This window comes from Pelmatolapia mariae, linkage group LG8, assembly GCF_036321145.2.
Source record: "Pelmatolapia mariae isolate MD_Pm_ZW linkage group LG8, Pm_UMD_F_2, whole genome shotgun sequence".
In the NCBI taxonomy this organism is placed as follows: domain Eukaryota; kingdom Metazoa; phylum Chordata; class Actinopteri; order Cichliformes; family Cichlidae; genus Pelmatolapia; species Pelmatolapia mariae.
Genome location: NC_086234.1, coordinates 5,503,239 through 5,524,879, shown reverse-complemented (window position 1 = coordinate 5,524,879; position 21,641 = coordinate 5,503,239). Strand labels below are relative to the sequence as shown.

At 40.3% G+C, this 21,641-nt stretch overlaps 1 protein-coding gene across 3 annotated transcripts in view; it reads left to right on the top strand.

The window, feature by feature from the left end:
- Nucleotides 1-21,641, top strand: part of srcap (Snf2-related CREBBP activator protein) — a 40,104-nt gene that overhangs the window by 6,743 nt on the left and 11,720 nt on the right. Inside the window, exons 4-24 of one of the 3 annotated variants that reach the window (XM_063482565.1) lie at nt 430-693; nt 2,622-2,807; nt 2,951-3,091; nt 4,265-4,454; nt 6,008-6,177; nt 9,025-9,118; nt 9,246-9,335; nt 9,590-9,763; nt 9,925-10,148; nt 10,269-10,446; nt 10,549-10,685; nt 15,349-15,518; nt 16,749-17,078; nt 17,237-17,423; nt 17,517-17,686; nt 17,854-18,005; nt 18,087-18,299; nt 18,861-19,025; nt 19,642-19,797; nt 19,891-20,223; nt 20,538-20,713. In XM_063482565.1, coding sequence (XP_063338635.1) covers nt 430-693; nt 2,622-2,807; nt 2,951-3,091; nt 4,265-4,454; nt 6,008-6,177; nt 9,025-9,118; nt 9,246-9,335; nt 9,590-9,763; nt 9,925-10,148; nt 10,269-10,446; nt 10,549-10,685; nt 15,349-15,518; nt 16,749-17,078; nt 17,237-17,423; nt 17,517-17,686; nt 17,854-18,005; nt 18,087-18,299; nt 18,861-19,025; nt 19,642-19,797; nt 19,891-20,223; nt 20,538-20,713 — 3,900 coding nt within the window. The remainder of the gene's footprint in view (nt 1-429; nt 694-2,621; nt 2,808-2,950; nt 3,092-4,264; nt 4,455-6,007; nt 6,178-9,024; nt 9,119-9,245; nt 9,336-9,589; nt 9,764-9,924; nt 10,149-10,268; nt 10,447-10,548; nt 10,686-15,348; nt 15,519-16,748; nt 17,079-17,236; nt 17,424-17,516; nt 17,687-17,853; nt 18,006-18,086; nt 18,300-18,860; nt 19,026-19,641; nt 19,798-19,890; nt 20,224-20,537; nt 20,714-21,641) is intronic. The other 2 variants (XM_063482567.1, XM_063482566.1) reach the window with 2 other exon arrangements.

The window sequence follows — 21,641 nt, the reverse complement described above, 5'->3', positions numbered from 1 at the left end:
TGCGCGGTGTTCTTATATACAGTGATTCATTTCTTTTAAGTTGGCCGCATGCTAAGCCATGTGTGTTTTCCAGCATGGACAGAGCAGGACAGACAGACAGGCACTGTTTCTTAAGGTAAGTGGTGGTTGTCAGACACCCAGACAGGCTCATTTTAACAGGGCATTCATGAGCACATCCCAGGCAGGAGAATTTTAACTCAAGCAGGCATTTCTTTGACTTCAGCTCTTTTATGATTGCATGAGAAGACGGCTGCCACAGACTCGCTCGTGGCCAGTTTGACACGCTTCCTAAACACTTAAATGCTCTAATCCATTTCATGCATGATGCTTTTGTCTTAGTGAAGCTTAGGCTTTCACCTTAGTTTGTTTCATTTTCTAAAAATTAAAAAAAAAAAAAATCCTCTTCATCCTTGTCCCCTTCACTCTCAGGTACGCCAGTGGATTGCAGACAGGGTCACCGGGAATTCTTCTCCTGGATCACCCTCAACCTTCTCCTACCCCGGATCCTCAACCACACCTGACTGGTCCACACCACGGCGGGAGAGGTCCTCGCCTCTCCGGGGTCCCCACGGAAAGTTTGTTTCACCTTCCTCTCTCGGTGCCTACAGTTCGTCGTCCTCGCCGCCAGACCAGGGCTCCTCTCAGCGGTCCCGCAGTGAGCGTCACACCGACATGGCAGAGCTGGCTAAACATGTGAGTGAGCATCATTCAGGATGTTCAGCATTTCTTCCACACGTCCGCGGGACAGTCGACCAGTCTGTCTCTCCGTCTGTGTTTTTAGCAGTCTTTCTGCTTGTATAGATGGAGTTTTATCTAATTATATCTATCCATCTATTATCAATCTCTCTGACTGCCTATTCCTTTGTCTGTCCTTCTGTTTACCTGTCTTTCATCTATCTTCAAATTTCCCAATTCAGTTTTTGTTTTTTCAAACCGGGCTCTGATATTTTTATATAAAATATTTCATCTTTGTAACCGTCCTGCATATGAAAGGTTTTTTTTTTGTTTATCATGCTTTACAGTTTTATATTTCTTCCACGTAATCCAAGTAAAATCTTAACTTTTTTTTTGCTGTAGGTTGTTTCTTGTCCCTCAGTAAATGGTGCCAGGCAGAAATCTTATGAATTGTATATGAATCACTGCTTCTCAGCCTCTCACTAAATCCTCAAATTGACGAAAGCAGTTGCACATCCGAAGATTATTTGCCTCATGTCCGATGCCTTTTAACAGGCTGCTCCAGGAGTCTGAAATGTAAATAATCAAAACAAATCACTTTGAATGGCACAACATGCATTTTTTTTAACCTTCTGGATTCTTAAAGGAGAGACAATTGGACCTTTTTTTTTTTTTTACTAAAAAGACATTTCAGTTTTGTGAATAGACGCAGCTTTTGATCCATTTCCCTATTTAGCTGTCGGGCAGTTAAGTAGTTAATTGTTATTTTATGTCTGCTTTGAGTAATTTAAGAAAAGCTCAGGAGAAACGCAGCACTTTTTAAAAACTCCCCTGACATCCTTTTGACTTTGATGGTATACTTTACATGATTATGCTGGAGCGCTCTGCTGTGAACAATCTTTAAAAACTGTTGTGTTCAAGTGTTAAATATAAAGAGCTCTGTCCTTTGTACTGTTTACTTGCGTTACTTTTTGGGAACATCACGATTTAAGAAGAAACAGAGTCTCAATCAGCTCCTCCTTTTTGTGAAGCAAGTGAAGCTCTGCTGATGAAGGTCAATATATGACAAACAGGACAAGGCAGCAAAGTGTGTGGATTTGAAAGCAGGAGAAAAAAGATGGAACATGTTGCAGCCTTGTGACTGTGTGAGACAAAGTGTGAGGTGTGTAGAACAGCTTCTCTGCTGCAGTTTGAGTGCTAGGGAGGGATATTGTTATCGAAAATGTTGCACAGGTGCAGCTCTTTTGAAATTAAACAATTATTTTCTCCGACCGATGAGAGCCATTCACCAGAGTGCCACACTATTTTTTTTATTTATTTTTTTATGTTTTTGTTACTGAGACAGATAATTATGAAGTAATGAATCCAGAGTGTACCTAAATGAGAGGTGCAAGGAGAACCTTTATTTTTTTAATTTTTTTAAATGCCAACCCGGAGGCTGGCACCACCATGGTTCCCTCTACACACACCAAGTAGGATTTCTTTTCTGTTTTTGTTTCAAGGTTGTTTTAGTGTTATTGCATAAAACTTTGTTAAAAAAATGTTTTGGTCAATTTGTGAAGATAATCTTCACAAATTGATGCCATTAAGTGAAATCCTATAAGGTGAAAGCCATAAACAAACTGCCTTTTGTTCAGCTCTCTTTCCATATAATCTTTCTATTTCCCTTAAAATGCCAAGATATGGCACTAGTATCTAAAAAGACCTGAAAATGGGGTTCTCAAAGCTTTGATAGACCCATTTCTACCAAGTGAGCCTACATCAAAAGTGGGGACCGCCTCTAAGAGTTGCAAGAACTAAGAAAAGGTTCCTCCGGTTTGAAAGCACCTTTGAAGATGCAGTGTAGCAGGAGATCAGTATTTGGCATTTCTGAATCAGCTAACCCCCACCTTACTGTCTCAGAGCCAGGATTTTACTGACTTTTTGTTCTTCACTTTGTGCTGCAGGAAGCTGACATCGAGCATCGAACACAGGCACTGAAGCGAGAGGGCTTCTGGTCAATGAAGCGACTCACCCGCCTGACGGAGCCACCGCGGCCAAAAGTTCACTGGGATTACCTGTGTGAGGAGATGCAGTGGCTCTCGGCTGACTTTGCTCAAGAGAGGCGGTGGAAGAGAGGCGTGGCCAGAAAGGTAGGACATGCAAATCATCGCAGAGGTTTGCTTGAAGTTTCACACATTCATGATGCTAAGAACAGGGGTGAAAAGTGCGCTCCTGTATTTTTGATGGTGGATGTTGTATATGTTCTAAATGTGTTCTGTTGATTTGTTGTTAGGTGGTGCGGATGGTGATGCGGCACCATGAGGAGCTGAGGCAAAAGGAAGAAAAAGCAAAGCGGGACGAGCATGCTAAAATCAGACGAGTCGCCTCTTCTATCGCAAAGGAAGTCCGGGCTTTTTGGAGCAGCGTAGAGAAGGTACAGATGATTCCCTGAAACCAAGCAAACAGACCATTCTGTTTCTCTGTTCAGCACCCGTGTTTGTTCGGGTTTATGACAGAAATAACATCCACTTTTCACATGAAGTGCAGTCCTGCTTCCAAAAACGTGGCAGTGTAATGTTCAAGGCTGTAGCTGAATAAAAACTGAAACGAGGTGGGGATCAGGAGGCTTTGGCGCACAGATTCCGAAACTGCAGGTTTCGTCACTCTCCTACCAAAATTCACTGCACACAAAGTGATTAGTTTTTATTGGGCTCTTCTTTTAACAACACTCTGGGAACCTATGGAGGATATCAATTACCTCAGTAGGGGAAAACCAACGGGTTTTCTAATCTATGCTCGCTATCTCATGATTTCAGCCGCTCTGCTCGTCCCGCGTCATATTTTCTTTGGTTCAGAACGAGCTTAATATTTTCACTGGTGCACTTGGGTCAGTTCAGCACCTGGATCCTTTTTCCTGCTGAGCTATTGTTGTTGTAAAAATGCAGAATGTGGTTTGGTATTTTTTTTGCTAAAATAAGCAAAGCTTTAATTTACAGTAGATGCATCTTTTTGTAAAGTAAAATGTAGTTTGCAAACACTTGGAAGATTCACAAGAGTTTATTCCATCTTTTTCTGGGATGTTCAACCTTGTTAGTTATGAACTGATCTAGTGCGTGTTTTCTTTAGTATTGCATTTTTTTTTCCAGTGTTGTTTTTCTAATTTAAAAAAACACACACAAAAAAACCTTTAATGTGTGTTGCTGACATTATTTTAATGGTCTAATCGTTTGTTTGTTTGTTTTTTAAAACAAACAAAAAGACCCCCACAGAGCTCATAATAGCCCTTTTTTAAAATTTTGTTATTTTTGAACTAAATACAGTATGTAAATCTAAATCATCAAGAATTTCGGCTGAATTTCACCCAGAGTAATCCGACTACACGGCTCTTCTTGATGTTAAAACATGCAGCTTGAAACCTTGAAATGAACTTTTATGTTGTAAACTCAATTAAAATATGAGACCCATTTGAGATTTTATGCCGTTTTACCCAGCATCGCAACTTTTCTGCTTATGTGGGGTTTTTCTGTTTGTTTTTTTGTTTACTTTTTTAAAATCATGTGAAATTCCCAGCTGTTCTCACACGCTGTCTTATTTGTTGAACCTGAAGGTGGTACAGTACAAGCAGCAGTCCAGGCTGGAGGAGAAGCGGAAGAAGGCGTTGGACCTTCAGCTGGACTTCATTGTTGGCCAGACGGAGAAATACTCGGACCTCCTGAGCAAGTCCCTGGCACCCATCAGGCCTGCTGAGACCGTCGTGTCTCCACAGAAATCCCTGCCTAATCCTGTCGAGGAGGATGGTGAGAAGTTTTCCCTTTAAAGAAAACCTTCTTCTTATCGTTAGTGCTCACTGCCACCATGTCGCAGACGGCTTTCAGAGCTGATTCACTGGTTCAGACTGGGACGTTGTCATAGCTACACACCAGTGAGCAAATCTTCTCAAGCGTTCAGAGGTAAACTGTTTCATAGGAACAAAAAGCGTTCTTCACCGTCAAGGTCACTACATCTTTGTAAGATTAAACTGCATTTTCTGCGAGCCCTCTCTGACTGATGCACCTCGGCTTGGTTTAACATGATGAGAAGTCAAATATTTGTCACAGCAGTTACACATTTTTATTTTTTGGGGGGGGTGAACCACATCCAGAGCGCTGTACCTAATGCTCTTTGGCAACTGTCAGACTTGAGACCCATCAAACCTGTCAGACTTGTCTGCTGCCAGTATTACCGGTGGCAGCTTATTTCTGAAGCACTGAGGTGAGCAGCTTAATCTGAAGCTGTGTTTCAGTCAGAGGAGGAACAGACGTAGCAGTGGTTCTGATCCCACCTTCATTTCATTACCAAATACGGGTTTGTTGGTGCTAAAGTGCGAACACAGTCTGCTTAGCTGTGAAGAAGCTCACAGCACTGAGACCAAAACTTAAATTTTCCTTCTGCCTGTAGCTGAAGCCTTGCAGTAGCTCCAGCTGTGGCTTTTGTGTGTTAAAATCAAAATAGGAGACACAAACCAATAAGTCTTTAGTTAAGAAAAAAAAAAAGAGAGAGATATAGATATAGAGATAGATAGGTAGGAATGGAGCAACAACAAAAAAACCCACCAGACACAACAAACTGCTGCTCTTAATCAAGACATGGATTTACATCAGCCTATTCTAGAAACTAAAATAACATGTTATATTTCAAACAGTGTGTGCTTATCATACTTTTGCTGTTTTGTTTTATCTGTGACAGATGATCTGAAAGATATCTAATGTATATAAAATGCTGTCAATCATTTTTATGTTTAAAAAAAAGTTAAAATGGCTGCAATTTTTTTTTTTTTTTTAACCATTTGACACGTTTATGCTTCTGTTCAAATTTAGTCTAAATCAAACTTCTGTTTTTTGGATTTATAATACTGAAAGTATTTTCTGCAGACTTGTATTTAGATTAGTTAAACATCTGTTGTGATGTTTTGCATGACTAACAGGCTGAGAGTAGCAACATTTACTGCTGCAGAAGCTTCAAAGCAGAGAAAACTGCATAAGTGGGTATGATACACAAATAAAGCCACTGAAAACAAGTATTCCTGTATGAAATATATTCGCTTGAGGGTTTAAAAAAAGTAAAATCCTTGTTTCAGTTTGCAAAATGCTTGGACTGCATGGTTCCCATTCATCAACTATCCTCACAGACCATCTGTAAAATGCAAATAATCCATAAAAACTTATGGATTTAAAAACTTAGTATATTTAAGCGTATATGAGAGGAAATTCAGTCTTTTTCAGTGTGTATGTTTGAGGTGGTGGTTTTTTTTCTCTTTTTGACTTTGCAGTTAAAGTCTTTTTCAATACCAAACCCTTTTGTTTTCATGCAGACAGAGACTTTGAACCTCCCTGTGAAGAGGAGGATGATGAAGAGACCATAGAGGTGGAGGAGCAGCAGGAGGGAAATGATGCTGAGAGCCACCGGAGGGAGATTGAACTGCTGAAGGAAGAGGGCATGCTGCCACTGGACCAGCTGCTCAGCAGCCTCAATCTGCCTCAGGTAGGTCCATAAACCAGAGGGCAGTGATTGGATTGTTTTCTGAAAAGAACAAAAGTACTGCAACCATCCAGAAACAGACCAACTTCACAGATGTCCTCAGTTTAACTTGGTTATCTAAATTTGTGGTTTAAATATTTATATCTGAAAAGTTGAACAGCCTACAACTTGAGCTACTTTGTATTAGAGATGGACCGATCCGATATTACGTATCGGTATCGGTCCGATACTGACCCTAAATTCCTGGATCGGATATCGGAGAGAAATAAAAAATGTGATCCGATCCGAAGTATCACAAAATCACCTCATGATAGAGCGGCTGTTGTCTGCGAGACCTGTCGGTGGTCTGGTGGACCATTTGGAGCCTCGCTACATGCTTCCAAACCGCGGCATTTCATCTCAGAGAAAACTATCCCAGAGAAGTAAAGCAGGTGTGTAAGTGCATCTCTGAATGTTTGCATAGTACTTCCACTTTAAGCTTAACAACTGATCTATGGAGCCACAGCTGGACTAGCCATCGGAGTTCCATATTGAGGTGAAAAGGAAGCGATTTGTCCCGTACTTCAGCTACAATGGAAAAAAAAAAAAAAAAGGCACAAAGCTGGAGTTATTCTGTCTTTGCCGCACAGCTGCCTCTTCTTCTCTCGTTCTCTCCCCCTCCCTCCCTGTTGCCACTTCAATCATGAAACTGATCAATGATCAGCTGGTTGGCTTTTCTGTCGCAAGTCCCGTCTCTCTTGTTTGTTTATTGCCCACCGTTTGGATATGTGGTGAGAGGGAAACATGAAAATGAATCCAGGAGATGTTCTTACTGAATCATCAGCTGAACAGTGATGGACAAACAGGATTACCTTTTATGTGAATGACTTGAAGTTATGAACTGTTTCTGAGAGACAAATAACACCAGGATCCTTTTCTACGTAGCTGACAGCTGGTAACTGTGCAGGGGCGGGTCTAGCAAAGTTTTGCTAGGGGACCAGGTAGGGCATTAACAGGGAAAGGGTAGGCACAAAAAATACTTTTGTTTGTTATTTCATTTAAAATGACTAACTTTTAATAAATAATTATCTGAATCTTACAACCAAAGTGGTCATCTGATTAAATGTATAGAAATCCATTAATGTATATAGTAACTATTAAGTCTAATATACACCCTAGTAAGCTATAGTACTTTTTCCTTTGGGAAGGTACCATCTGTGCAGTCTGCAATTCTGTTGAAGAAAGATGTTGAATCTATATAATTATTGTAGAAAAATAATTGATTTCTGTGAATTTGTTTTATACGTGCATTAAATTAAAGTTGATTATGTAGATTAAACATTGTGAGGTGGGGGGTGGTTCCCTAATATTTTTGCTGGGAGTTGGCAACCCTATTAGTTAGGTTGTTTAATATTTCTGCTAAGTGCTCTTTAAGATACCAGAATAGGGATGATGGTGCAGGTTTAAGTGTATTAGATTGATCAGTTTTGCTGAACTATAAAATATTTTGGGTGCAGTGTATTTTTTGCATACAAGTATAATAGAATAGCTTTAGTGTTTTGTTTTTTAAAACTTGAGTATGAACTTATACAAAATATAGCAAGATATTTATAAAAAACAGTTTTATTGATTACAAAATACACTATATCGGATTCATATCAGTATCGGCAGATATCCAAATGTATGATATGGGCATCAGACATAAAAAAGTGGTATCGTGCCATCTCTACTCTGTATATGTTTTGTTCACATTTGAGTAAAAATGAGCTATTAGTAGTTCCGGTTTTTAATCTGTTAGTGGATATACAGACAACTACTAAACAACTAGACTGATTTGAAAAAGACAAACATTTTAAGAAGTTTCCATGGTTTCCAAGCAAACTTGTGAGTAGCTAATGATGGACCGAGAATAATGATCTACTATGATGATCTTCTCTTTATGTAAAAATGACACTGAATCTTAAACATACTGTAAGTTAATCTGATTCAGTGTTGGTACAAATTCAGGCAGTTTGGAAACTTTTCCTCCACAAACAGCTGAAATTATGGACCACGTAAAAAGTGAGCTGAGTCAAGGCGTCCAGATACAGCACCTGAGTTTCTGCTGTTGTCTAAAGACTATTTTGAGCTGCATCTCATAGTTGGATCTAAAGAGTCATTAAATAAGAAAAAAAGGTAACAGTTAAGATTCAGTGTTTCTCACGTGGGTGATTAATGCAGGTGGACAGCCTCCTCTGTCTTATTTTGAAAGTTCCTGTCCCATTTTTCCGGACATCCTTAAACTCCACTGTCTTGTACTACAGCTGCCAGCAGTAGTCTTCCTCCTGCTCTGCTGAGTACCTGCAGCAGGTGGAGAGGAGGTTCAAGGACTACGGTTACCTGCTGCAGTCTGAGACTTTGGACTTGGAATATTTGCAGGAGAGCAGCTGATCATATTGTTCACTTACGTGTCACAAACTGCTTGGCCAGTTCAGTATTTTCAGAAAGGAAACATGTGAATTAAATGATTTAATTCATTTAAGAAAGATTCGAAACAGTTGGTAAACACTGACATTATCACCCACATAAACAAGCAGCTGAGCTGTAGCTGTGCATTTGATTTAACAGTAATGTGTTGTATAATTATTCACCTTCATTTTCACTTCAAATTAATTCCAGATGCTGTCATCTCACAGAGGACTTGAGCTTTATTTGTTTTTATAACTCATTACAACTCTAATTATGGGATGATTATACCTGAGTAAACACGCTGACACCTCTGTTAAAACGAGGTTAGCTGATAATCTGCAAAAGCTGAAGAAAAGCGCATGTTTTTAATACTGACCACAGATGATTGAATTTCATGTATCACTGAATCACGGTGTTGCACAGGACCAGGGCTCGGACGAAGAATGCTCTGATGAAACATCTTCATCAGAGGCGGGGGAGGAAGAAGACGGGGAATTCACTGCCAACGAAGAGGATGGTGAGATTGCTCCCAATATAACCTCCATAAAAACAGATTTTTTATGGATTTTTTTCTGCTCATTTTTTGTTTATCCGAGTTCATTTTTAATTGTCAAGAATTTGTTTTTCTTCCTCTGTGTTCACAGCTGAGGATGAGGAGGACACGATAGCAGCTCAGGAGAAGGTGGAAGGAAATGTAGATCATGCAGAGGAACTCGATGATTTAGCCAAAGAGGGTGAGGGCTTTATTTTCTACTGGAAGTGGTGCTAATTCATTGCATTGACCTGAGGTTTTATGAAGTGTTTGAAGAGCTTTCTGTCTTTTTAAAGAGGAAAGCAAGCTTGATGACACCTCTGCATTGCTGCTCTCTTTCTGCCTTTTTTAAAATTCTGTACATATGAATGAAATTTCATTCATTACTAGCTGCTCCCTGGTCTAAAATAAGAGTCTGCAGACCGGATCCTTGACGTGTCTCTGCTTCCCTTCCAGGCGATATGAGCATGGAGGAGTTGCTGGAGAAGTACAAAGGAGCGTATGCCTCAGACTTTGAGGTCCCGTCTGCTTCTGGCTCTAAAGCGAGCTCTGATTCGGAGGTGTCTGGGGATGAGGAGGTGGAGACTGAAGAAGATGAGAGTGATGTGGAAAGTAACACTTCTTCCTCAGGTATTAAACTGCTCATAAAGACCCAAAATAAACTGTTTATCTCCCTCCACTCTGAGCGGAAGCTTTCAGAAAATGTTTTCCTTCTTACGTCTGTTTCAAGTTTGTTTTGCTGCTTTAATTTATGATTAATTCATTAATTATTTCAAATGTTCTCCTCTCAGATTCACCAGGCGACAGTGCTGAAGATGAGGAGAGCGAGAAGGATGAGGAAGAGAGTGAGGAGGAAGACGAAGAGGAGTGTGGAGATGAAGGGATGGAGGTTTTGCTGAAGGAGGGAGACAGCAGCCCGTCTTCCTCTGGCTCACGGCCAAAGAAGGAGATCAGTCACATTGCTGCTACTGCAGAGAGCCTGCAGCCCAAAGGCTACACTTTAGCTACTACAAAGGTCAGTCCTTAAATATTAAAAATGTATATTTCAGTCATTTTATCAGATGGAGGAAAAGTGTAGATTAAACTCTTCTGCAGATCTGGGTCACAGTTGTTTCAACTTTCTCTACAACTTAAGGTCAAGACCCCCATTCCATTTCTGCTTCATGGCACATTACGAGAGTACCAGCACATCGGACTCGACTGGTTGGTCACCATGTATGAGAAAAAGCTAAACGGCATTTTGGCTGATGAGATGGGCCTTGGCAAGACAATCCAGACTATTGCTCTGCTGGCTCACCTCGCCTGTGAGAAAGGTAACAGACTGCGGCTTCTTATATGTACCGAGTTACAAAACTTTGGTTATTGGAGTGTTATTTGTGATTAATACACTGTCCTGTTTCATTTGGTGTTATTAGGTAACTGGGGCCCTCACCTCATCATCGTCCCCACCAGCGTAATGTTAAACTGGGAGATGGAGCTGAAGCGCTGGTGTCCAGGGTTTAAAATCCTTACGTATTTTGGCAGTCAAAAGGAGAGAAAGTTAAAGAGACAGGTACTCAGTTTGCTGGTTCTGCAGGCGGCTCATTTTCCTTTGTTAGACGAGTGTGATGTGCTGCTTTGTCTGCTCTCATTTACTTTTAGTCTGTCCCTCCTGGCTTTACCGCTGCCATCTGTGATATACTGCAGATTGTTCTTGTCAGTCTTTAACTCCCTGTGTTACTTATCTGCTGAGTCGTCTCTTTTATCAATTTGTTTGTTTTTAGTTTGCCTGCTGCTTGACTTACTCTTAATCCTTTTCTTTCTCCTTACATGCTGCTGTCTTAATTTTGACTGTGGCTTATTTACAGTGATGTAGATTAGTGTGTATCCCAGGAAAACAGGCACTAATCCAGCTTTTTTTATTTTTATTTTTTTAAAGTTTGGATATCTGGGGTTTCTGCTGATACGAGCACTGATCTGATACCAGTCTTAAATTAATAAGCTGGGTTTCTCTTTGTGAGAAAGAGATTCGGCAATCGCTCTTTTATGTGAAAGACAACATTATGCTTGCCTCAGTCAGGTTTCAGAGCAGCCAAAGCATGAAAAACAACCTAGCGCAGGGGTAGGCCTCTCCAAACCTCGAGTGCCGGTGTCCTGCAGGTTTTAGATCTCACCCTGGGTCAACACACCTGAATCAAATGATTAGTTCATTACCAGGCCTCTGGAGAACTTCAAGACATGTAGGTCATTTAGCCATTTGAATCAGCTGTGTTGGATCAAGGACACATCTAAAACCTGCAGGACACCAGCACTCGAGGCCTGGAGTTGCCTACCCCTGACCTAGCGCAATAAAGTAAATTTTTAAATCAACCAAAATCTAACTAGAATCCAATAAGGAGTTTAATGAGGAAATCCAACAGAAGATTCTGGGATTCCTAACTTTAAAAAACAAAATGTAATAAATTAAAATGTCAAATAATCTAAATTTATTGGAGTGGTTTTAATTAGTAAAATAATCCAGGGTGGGACCATTAGTACCATGGCCCTCCTAAAATCCAAAGACAGACATGCTAATTGTTGATTGTTGATTCTAAATTGGTCGTAGATGAGGATGTAAGCATAAATGTCCTGTCATAGACTGCTGACCTGTTCAGGTTTTTCTCTACTGCAGCAGATTTTAGGCCCCCAAGTTTGATAAGTGGTTAAGATGATGCGTGGAACTATGGGATAAATAAACTAAAAATAAAAGACTGTTTATTTTATTCACCTAATTTATTTGCATTCTTTAGTTCAGCTTCAACAGTTTGTCTTCATTTTTGATACAAGCCACAACACAAATGTTTCAGTGATTGTTTACATTTCAGGAGTGCAGATACTGCAGCAGTTTGTCAATTAGTTTCTTGTTCACACTTCTTCCTTTTCCTTTTTAGCACTAAGACTGGGGCATTTATTTATATTTGCCTATATTTAGGGGTAGACTACAGCGAGGCACAAGTTTAAGTGCTTACTGGTTACTGTGTTGATGCCAATACGTCACCCGTAACTGCAACACGAGAGACGTTACTGCATATTGTTGTCATTTACAGTCTGTGCACCTCCTGCCAGAGCGACACCAAGATTGTATTAATCAAGTTAACGACAACCGGTTATGCTTTCTTTCTTTTATTTTTCAATACCAAACTGTCATAAAACACGTAGGTACATATAGAAGTAATAATCTTTTTCTTTTTTATAGCATACAAAAAAAACATAAATGGGATGAGTACCTGAATACCCCCCACTCCCTCTCAATAATGTAAAAATGAATATGTTACAGAGAAAATGAATTGACCTATACAAAAAATACAAAACCCATACAAAAAAACCCAAAAGAAAACCAACAAAAAAACAAGAAAAAAAAATCAACAATAAGAGTGCGTATCCTTATAGTTTAATATTAACATCTGCTAGCCTCAAAAAACAAGGTCTTAACATTAATCAATATTGATATAAATCTTAAACAATATTAACAATAGTAACAATATGAATATTAATGATTACTTGCTCCTCGGTCGAAACAAACTAATAATGCTGGAATATCTAAAATAGAGTATTCTTATAAGGTAGAACAGCCACTGCCGGGAATAGCAGAAAAATTTGTACACTGTCATATGGTGGACTACAGAGAGATTTCTCGTGCTGGTAACTTTTCTAAGTATTTAAGTAATGGTTTCCAGTGAGTAAAAAATCTACCCGATGAGCCTCTGATGGAGAATTTTATCTTCTCCAATTTTAAGAGTCCTAAGATATCCTGTAGCCAGACTTTAATTAATGGTGGCTGAGATGATTTCCACAGCAACAAAATTCTTTTTCTAGCAATGAGAGAAGCAAAGGCAATAAGGTTATTTTGAATAGCTGTAGTATGAAGGTTATTTGGTGGTTTGCCAAATATAGCGATATGTGGAGTCGGAGTCAATTTTATACCCAATATATCCGAAATTATTTTGAAGATTTGATGCCAAAATTCAGACAACCTAGGGCACGCCCAGAACATATGAGTAAGATTGCAAGGTATCTGTGAGCATCTGTTACATTTATCATCACATTTATCTGGGTATAATTTTGACAGTTTTTCTTTACTGTAGTGTAATCTGTGGAAAACTTTAAATTGTATTAATGAAAGTCTGGCACAACTACAAGATGAATTAATGGCCCTTACCGCTCCCTCCCAGAACAACTCAGAAAAACTCTTATGGAGTTCTGACTCCCATTTCATCTTGGTCCTGTATAAAAGAGATTCACTAGGTGGAGAAGCTAGTTTATAAAGGTAAGAAATATGACCCTTTACCAAAGTTTTGGCTCTGAGAACCAAATCTATTCCACTGGAAGTTGGGATTTGTGGGAATAAAGTTGAACATTTCTTTGCAAAGTTTCGCAACTGGAAGTACCGAAAAAAATCGGATTTATTGAAATTAAAGCGAGTAACTAGTTTGTTAAAACTTGCAAAAACCTCATTTACGTATAGATCACCTAGAGTACCAAGTCCTTTATGTTCTAAAACAGAGAATCTTAAGTCCATCTTTGCTGGAACAAATAAGTGATTGTTGCAGATCGGGGTTGCAAGAGGGAGGGTGAGCCAACCAAAGTGGTGTCTTATTTGTGACCAAATTTTTAATGTTTCAGTGACAAGTGGGTTGGAAGACCGGCTTAATAGGGATGATTGTGAGGTATCACGTAATGACGAGGAACAGGAACCCGCTTCACTCTGGCACCAATTAGTATAGGGAGACGTACACCACAATAATATATTATACATATTAGATGCCCAATAATACCCAATTAAATTAGGCAGTCCTAATCCTCCAGCTGATCTATCCCTATAAAGAAGCGAGTGACTAGCCCTTGGACGTTTACCGGCCCAAATAAATGATGAAATAGCGTCATTTATAGTTCTGAAAAATGATTTAGGCAGATAAATGGGCAAACTTTGAAATACATATAGATATCTAGGTAATACATTCATTTTAATAATTTGAATCCTACCAGCTAAAGACAGCGGTAGGTAGTTCCATCTTTGAAGATCAGACTTAACTTTCATTGTAAGTAAAGTAATATTCTGTTCCCACATTAATCTCAGAGATCGTGAAATTGCAATTCCGAGATATTTAAACCCCGAATTAGCCATTTTAAAGGGTATAGTTGATGTAGGTATGTCTGCAGCCATTTGATTAACTGGAAAGTATTCGCTTTTGGAGATGTTAAACTTATATCCCGATAAATATCCGAAAGAATTTAATACTGATAAAATGTGTGGGATATTTAGTAGAGGATCATTCACATAAAGAAGCAAATCATCTGCATAGAGCGACACCTGATGTTTTATACCCCATCTATCAATCCCTCCTAATCCTTTCACCATTTTTAAAGCTACTGAGAGTGGTTCAATCACTAATGCAAATAATAACGGGGAGAGTGGGCACCCCTGTCTTGTCCCCCGAAAAAGTGGAAATGGAGTGGAGCATTGATTATTTGTACAGACAGAGGCGCAAGGAGATTAGTAGAGTAATTTGACTCATATAACAAAATTATTATTAAAACCAAATTGTCTTAAAGAAAAGAAAAGATAGGCCCACTCCACTCTATCGAAGGCTTTCTCGGCGTCAAGAGATATTATGGTTTCTGGAACGTTAGAGGATGATGGAGAAAGAATGACACCAAGAAGTCTTCTTATGTTGGAGTATGAATGTCTTCCTTTTATAAATCCCGTCTGGTCCTCTGAGATAATTGAGGGCATAATCGATTCTAGTCGCCGGGCTAGGATTTTTGCAAGAATTTTAACGTCTACCGGGAGGAGTGATATTGGCCGATAGGATGTGCAGCTCAGTGGGTCTCTGCCTTTTTAAAAAATTAGAGAAATAGTGGCTTGCATGAGTGTAGGTGGCAGAGTTCCTTGCTCGAACGAATAATTAAACATTTCTAACACAACTGGTTATGCTAACTTAAAATAAAGAACTAAAAGCTTCCCTACAAGTGTTAAACCTGACATCATACACTGGGGTCTTCTGGTATTTTCAGTTCCATAACTTTATACAGTTATGGATTGATTTGTTTAACTTTTCCCACCAATATGATTCCTGTCTCGCATTGACGCGTTCCTAATTTCCAGCAACTGCTGACATGTTTGACAGATACTGTATAAATTGGAAAACTGTAGGGTGGAAAATAATAAGCCACTCTGTTACACTTTCTCTTCTTAGGGCTGGACAAAGCCAAACGCTTTCCACGTTTGCATCACTTCTTACAAGCTGGTGCTGCAGGATCACCAGGCCTTCAGGCGGAAGTCTTGGCGCTATCTGATCCTCGATGAGGCTCAGAACATCAAGAACTTCAAGTCCCAGCGCTGGCAGAGTCTGCTGAACTTCAACAGGTCAGTGGAGACTGTTTGTGTATATCGGCCCACATCAGAGAGTGAAACCTGAGGCTCAGTGGATGAGGCATGCCCTCTGGGTTTTTTACACTAAATTTCGAAGTTGTTTTTTGTAAAAAAAATAAATAAATAAATAAATAAAATAAAAAAATCTATTTTTTGCATTTTAATGAAAAAAAAAAGATTTATAGATATATTTTGGGGGTATTTAGACTCATGGACAGCAAACATGAATATTTGTATGTACAACTTCTGATTCTTATTGAAGAAAATCATCCTCCTTTCTCTATAATGCTTTCAAAGACATGGTGTCACTCAGTACCATTTGACTTTGAATGTATTTGAAATGCACTGAACTGTTAATCTACAGGCCACAGTTGTGTGTAAATATCTTCACATTTAAAAGTGTTTGTTCTTTTCAAAATGATTGTCATCATTTGGCTGGTGGCCGGGGCCAGCTGGTGGTAATTTCTCACTGTTGTGTGGCGCTCCAAAGAGCACTGGAGCCTGGCGCTTGTGCACATGAATAGATGCACGCTCTGAGAATGCACACCTTTATACAGGCTGCAGCGATTCGCTCCGATGATACATCAAGATTACAACATCATCAGTATGAGGCTGTTTCACAGTACCGACTGAATAGAGAAATACTTGCACAGCATATAAAAAATGATCAGTTAGAAGTTTGAGAGTGCCTCTCATGTTCAGCATCAAAATGTTGGTTTGTGAGCTTAAAAGCAAATAAAGTGTGCTGCAAGATGCACACTTCAGCGTGGATTGTGCACTAAAAGCTTTTTTAAAATAATCTATAATCTAAATTGAGTGAGCGTAGCCATGCCGACGGTGTAACCGCCAAAAATAATTTCTACATGAACCTCAGGATTTCCCAGCAGGACGTGGTGTTATTTACTTCACCTGTCAGTGGCTTTAATGCTGTGGCATATTTGGGTTTTAAAAAGAGATTGAATTTATGATTTAGATTATTCCAGCAGACAGAAACACGACTCCAAATAAATGGTTATGTTATTCTCGTTTGATGGATGTTATAAACTCTTTATGGGGTGATGATTGCATTCTCAGCTTGCTGCACCCATGTGGCTAAAAATGAGTTAAAGCATGTTTGATGTCTTTAGCAGCTGAAAACTCTTATTTTCCTCTCCGTACTCACCTGAAGCTTGAATGATACGACTTTTTTATTTACGTCTCTCCTTGTGTCTGTGCTGATCATAGCCACCGGCGACTGCTGCTGACGGGAACCCCTCTACAGAACAGCCTGATGGAGCTCTGGTCCCTCATGCATTTCCTCATGCCCCACGTCTTCCAGTCCCACCGCGAGTTCAAAGAGTGGTTCTCCAACCCGCTGACGGGAATGATCGAGGGCAGTCAGGAGTACAACGAAGGCCTGGTTAAGAGGCTTCACAAGGTCCTGAGGCCGTTCCTGCTTAGGAGGATCAAGGCTGACGTGGAGAAGCAGATGCCCAAGAAATACGAGCATGTGGTGCGCTGCCGCCTGTCCAAGAGACAGCGATTCCTCTACGATGACTTCATGGCGCAGGCATCGTAAGTTACTGACTCAGCAGGAGGAATTCAAAGTTAATGTAAATTTATTTTGTGTTTTGAAACGTAGTCACCAAAAGAAGGTGAGAAGTATGTAATTGAAACTTGATACTGGAAAAAAAAAAGTAATTGAATTTGACCCTAAACCATCTGATTTACAGGACCAGGGAAACGCTGGCCAGTGGTCACTTCATGTCTGTGATTAACATCCTCATGCAGCTTCGCAAAGTGTGCAATCATCCCAACCTTTTTGACCCTCGACCCATCCAGTCTCCCTTCATCATGCAACCCATTATTTTCCACACAGCCTCTCTGGTGCATGACGCCCTGGAGGTCTCTCCTTTGAAGGTAAGCCTGAAAATAAAAAGCTTTCATTTGTTCAGAAAGTTGAGCCTGATGGCGTGATTTTTAATCGATTCTAACTTGCTTTTCCATTCTCAGCGCTGCGACGTTTCCATGTTTGACCTTGTTGGTTTGGAGAGCCGCGTGTCCCGTTACCAGGCAGATGTCTTCCTGCCACGCTACAGGGTCAGCCGCCAACTAATCCAGGAGATCATGGAGTCCCCCGAACCTCCTCCAAGGCCCAAACCAGTCCGCATGAAAGTCAACAGGTAAAGGGTAAAAGAAAAAAGAAAAATGCAGATTTGGATACTTGCAAATTTACATGTATTTTGGTTTTCTACGTTACCTGTGTTACCATACCTGTGACATTTATTACATGATATAATTATTGTCCTAAGTGCAGTAGTTCCCATACTTAATGTGTGTCCTCTTTCAGAATGTTTCAGCCGCCTCCTAAAGGTGACAATCGCCCAGTTCTCCTGATGAACAAACCTACCTGCTCCGTCCCCCCTGCAGCACAGACCCCCAAACCACCTCTAGTCACTGAAGTCACCTCAGCTCCTGCACCCGCTCCTGTAGTTCAGCAGGGTAAGCAAGGAATGAAACACCCTTAAAAAGGTGGAACATAAATTTTGCACATTTCTCTAATGCATTTTTGTTAAATTTCAGTGGTCTGTTCAGTCGCATCCACTCCTCCTCGCCCATCTCTTCATCCTACCGCTCAAACTGCAGTGAGGTCCAATGCTCCAAAACCGATGCTGACCGTACGGCCTCCCACTGCTCCCTGCACAGCCACTATCCCAGCTCAGCCGAGTCCAAACCCCAGCAATGTCATGCCCCAGAGGGTCCTGCTTAGTCCAGATATGCAAGCTAGGTTGCCTTGTAAGTACATTTATTTCAAAGCAGATAAGCTGTGATGTTGTTGAAGTATTATCTCATTAAAACTCTGAGCCTGGGGACAGTTTCATGAGCTCCTGTTCAAAATGTAAAAGTCTCGTCCATTTCTCTCTTTAGATGAAGCATATTTTGAGCGTCTCTGTTTAGATTTCAATTTAAATGATTCTTTACTCATTTTCAAAATATCTTATTGCTGGGTAAAAACCACACATGAACACAGTGTGTACTGTGCCTCAGGTTGTTTCTTAAGGTGCAGGTGAAAAATAAAGATGGCAGTGCTTAGAAAATCTCAAACACACTTTGCAACTTCTAAAAATGGATCAACCATTAACACACAAGAAAGGGATTAGTCTACTTTTAGTTACATGAGTCTGTGTGTTCTGTTATTTTCGGCCATTCAGTAAGAAAACAAAAGGGGGGGATTTTTACTAACTAAATGCAGTACAGGTCTCTGTCCTCTGTCATTCATTCATAATTAAATTAATTTGTGGTAAAGTGAATGAATTATTATTTCTTACCTACATGTCTCTTATTTTTCTTCCTAAGCTGGGGAGGTAGTAAGTATAGCCCAGCTGGCTTCTCTGGCAGGTCGGCCTGTGTCGTCGTGTCAAGGAAGCAAACCCGTCACCTTCCAGCTTCAGGGCAACAAGCTGACTCTGTCTGGAGCACAGATCCACCAAGTTCCAGCAGCTTCCTCACGCCCAGTTCAAGGTTGGTGTCTCCCACTAACTGTGGGGTTTCTAGTTTTCACCGATCAGATTTTATGGTTAGTAAAAGGTGTAATACCTCGTTTCGTTTGAACTTCAAAGTGTCATATTGCTGTTTGGGATAGGGGGCTGCTCAAAACAAGTTGTATTATCATTTTTACCTACATTTTGATGCCAGGATTACTTCCTGAGTCAAAATATTCTATGCATGTTAATTAACAAGAAAACTTGGGTGCAATCATGTAAATGTGCTAAATTTAGCCATACAGGCCCTGGAAGTTTGATAGCATTTATCTATTGTGGTTATAGTTTAAATGGGACCAGGATATCCTTTGACTTCATTTTTATCTAATTTGAAATCAGACTAAAGATTAAAGATATTATATGTTTTTGGATTTTTGCAGAATCCCACTGCAGCTGGACTGCTTTATATTCAGTTATGCCAAAGTCTTTTAATCCTTCAATCAGAAGATAATCCACATTGGTCTGCTTCATTTAACTGATGACTGTTATTCTCCCGTAATTGTGATTGATTTCTTATTTACATAAATCCCATCCCGTCCCATAATTAGGGAGTAATTAAAGTCCTTATAACAGTCTGATTCACTGTCACTCTACAGGTAATGTGATAAACCTGGTCCCCGGTGGCGTGCAGCATCACCTCATCAGCCAACCTGCACAGGTGGCTGTCCAGAGTACAGTCAGCACACACCCTGCAAACAATCCCTCTGCTGCCCCCCCTGCTAATCGCCTGCCACACAACACCACCTCTCAAGGTGTTAAATCCTTCTCTCTCCTCCTTTTATTTGAAGTATGAGACTTCCTGCTGGATATATGTAACCCATGTTTGTATATTTAATGTTTTTCAGTGTCCTCAACCATGGTGAGCAGCCCTGGGGTCGTGAAGATCGTTGTGCGTCAGTCAACAGGCAAGGAGGGCGGGCCTGTGCCCACCCTGGCTGTGGCCCCTTCCCCTCGTGTCGCTCCCCAGCCATCCCCTTCCCTGCACTCACACGCCAACACGACCCCCGTCAGGAACACCGCTCCACTGCAAATTGCCCAGCGCACCCCTGGTCCTGCTACCGCCCACTACACCATAGCTCCTCCCAGAAACCCTAGCTCAGCCCCGAACCAGCCCCAACCCCCTCGCCCTGTCCTCAAAGTAGTGCAGCCTCCTCCTCCATCGAGCACAGAACAGCCAGGTGAGAGAACGGGCTTGAGCTGTTATTCTCACTGAGCTGAAATTCATGAAGATTGCATGACAAACCGAGCTGGGTCCAGTTTTTAAGCTTTATTTCTTCTTTCCTCTAACAACCTGCTGCAAGTTAATAAAATTTAATGTATAATGAAACATACAGGCATGCAAGAAGGTATTTTTAAGTAATGAAAATAATTGGATTTTAAATTGAATAACACAGAGATGCAAAAGAAGAAGAAATAAAAGTGAAATTGACTTTAAAACAAATCCATATTGAGTTTTTTACAGGAGGCTGTTTTCTCTTCTGTCTTTCTGCAGCTCCAGCTCAGGTGAGCGCCTCCTTTTCTGCTCCAAAGACCTCAGCAACACCGCGGGAAAGTAGCAGCAGCAGTCAGACAGCAGTTAGCACAAAGTCAAAGTCCAATCTGGGTGCAAAAGCCTTCCCTCCACCCAGGAAGGTGCCTCGTCCCGCTCCCCGTTCGCCTTTCTACATGGTAAGCAGTTTGTCCCTCTTGGACTTCACCTTTTATATATTTAAAGCATCTGCAATCATTTTTTTGAGGTGTTACCCAATACTTCTTCACCTAGTTAAAATAAATGCCCCCCTGTACTGAGACAATTTAATGTCCTGTTATTTTGGAACCATGCATCAGCGCTATGGAGACATGAACCGAGACGTTTCTAAACTGAAAAGATGCATGAAACATCAGTTAAAAAAAACAACAACAACAAACAAACCAAACTTTATGTGTGCCAAATCTCAGAGCGATGGAGTTGTAAAGACAAGTTTGATCATAGCATTCAGTCAGCGGTGCTCAGCTCACTAAAATGAAACTACATGATCAAAGATGTTTCACCGTTACACACTGGTATGGATTTGACATGTTCCGGCTTGTGATACTGGCTCCGTGAGACTTTTAGAAAAGCTTCCACAAAGAAAATTAAAGGTTCATTATTTTGCTTTTACATCAGGATAAGTTTGTTATACTCATAGCTGTCATACCCAAGCTGTTCCAACAGGTTGTTGCATTGCAGTAGCCGACTTGTAAAAGTGTTTTTGAGGTCTTTATGTGGATCACAATGTTTAGATTAAGGCGGTATGGGAACATTAAAAACCATAATCTATGATCTTTAAATTTTATTGGTTAAATTGAAGCATGTCAATAAATTATATACATCTCTGATGCCAGTTTACCAGTTTGGCAATTTTTAAAAAGAAAATTGAAATTCATTCATCACCATTGGCATACAGCAATAAATGATTTAGCCTACCTTGTTTAGTAGACATAGGATGAATATCAGCTGAACAGTGACCACTGTTAGGGATTGGGTTACTCAGGATTTTGGCCCTGTTATAAATTTACTACAATAAACTGGTTTTATAGAATAAAATGTCAGGCTCAATAAAACTGGATTAAAAAA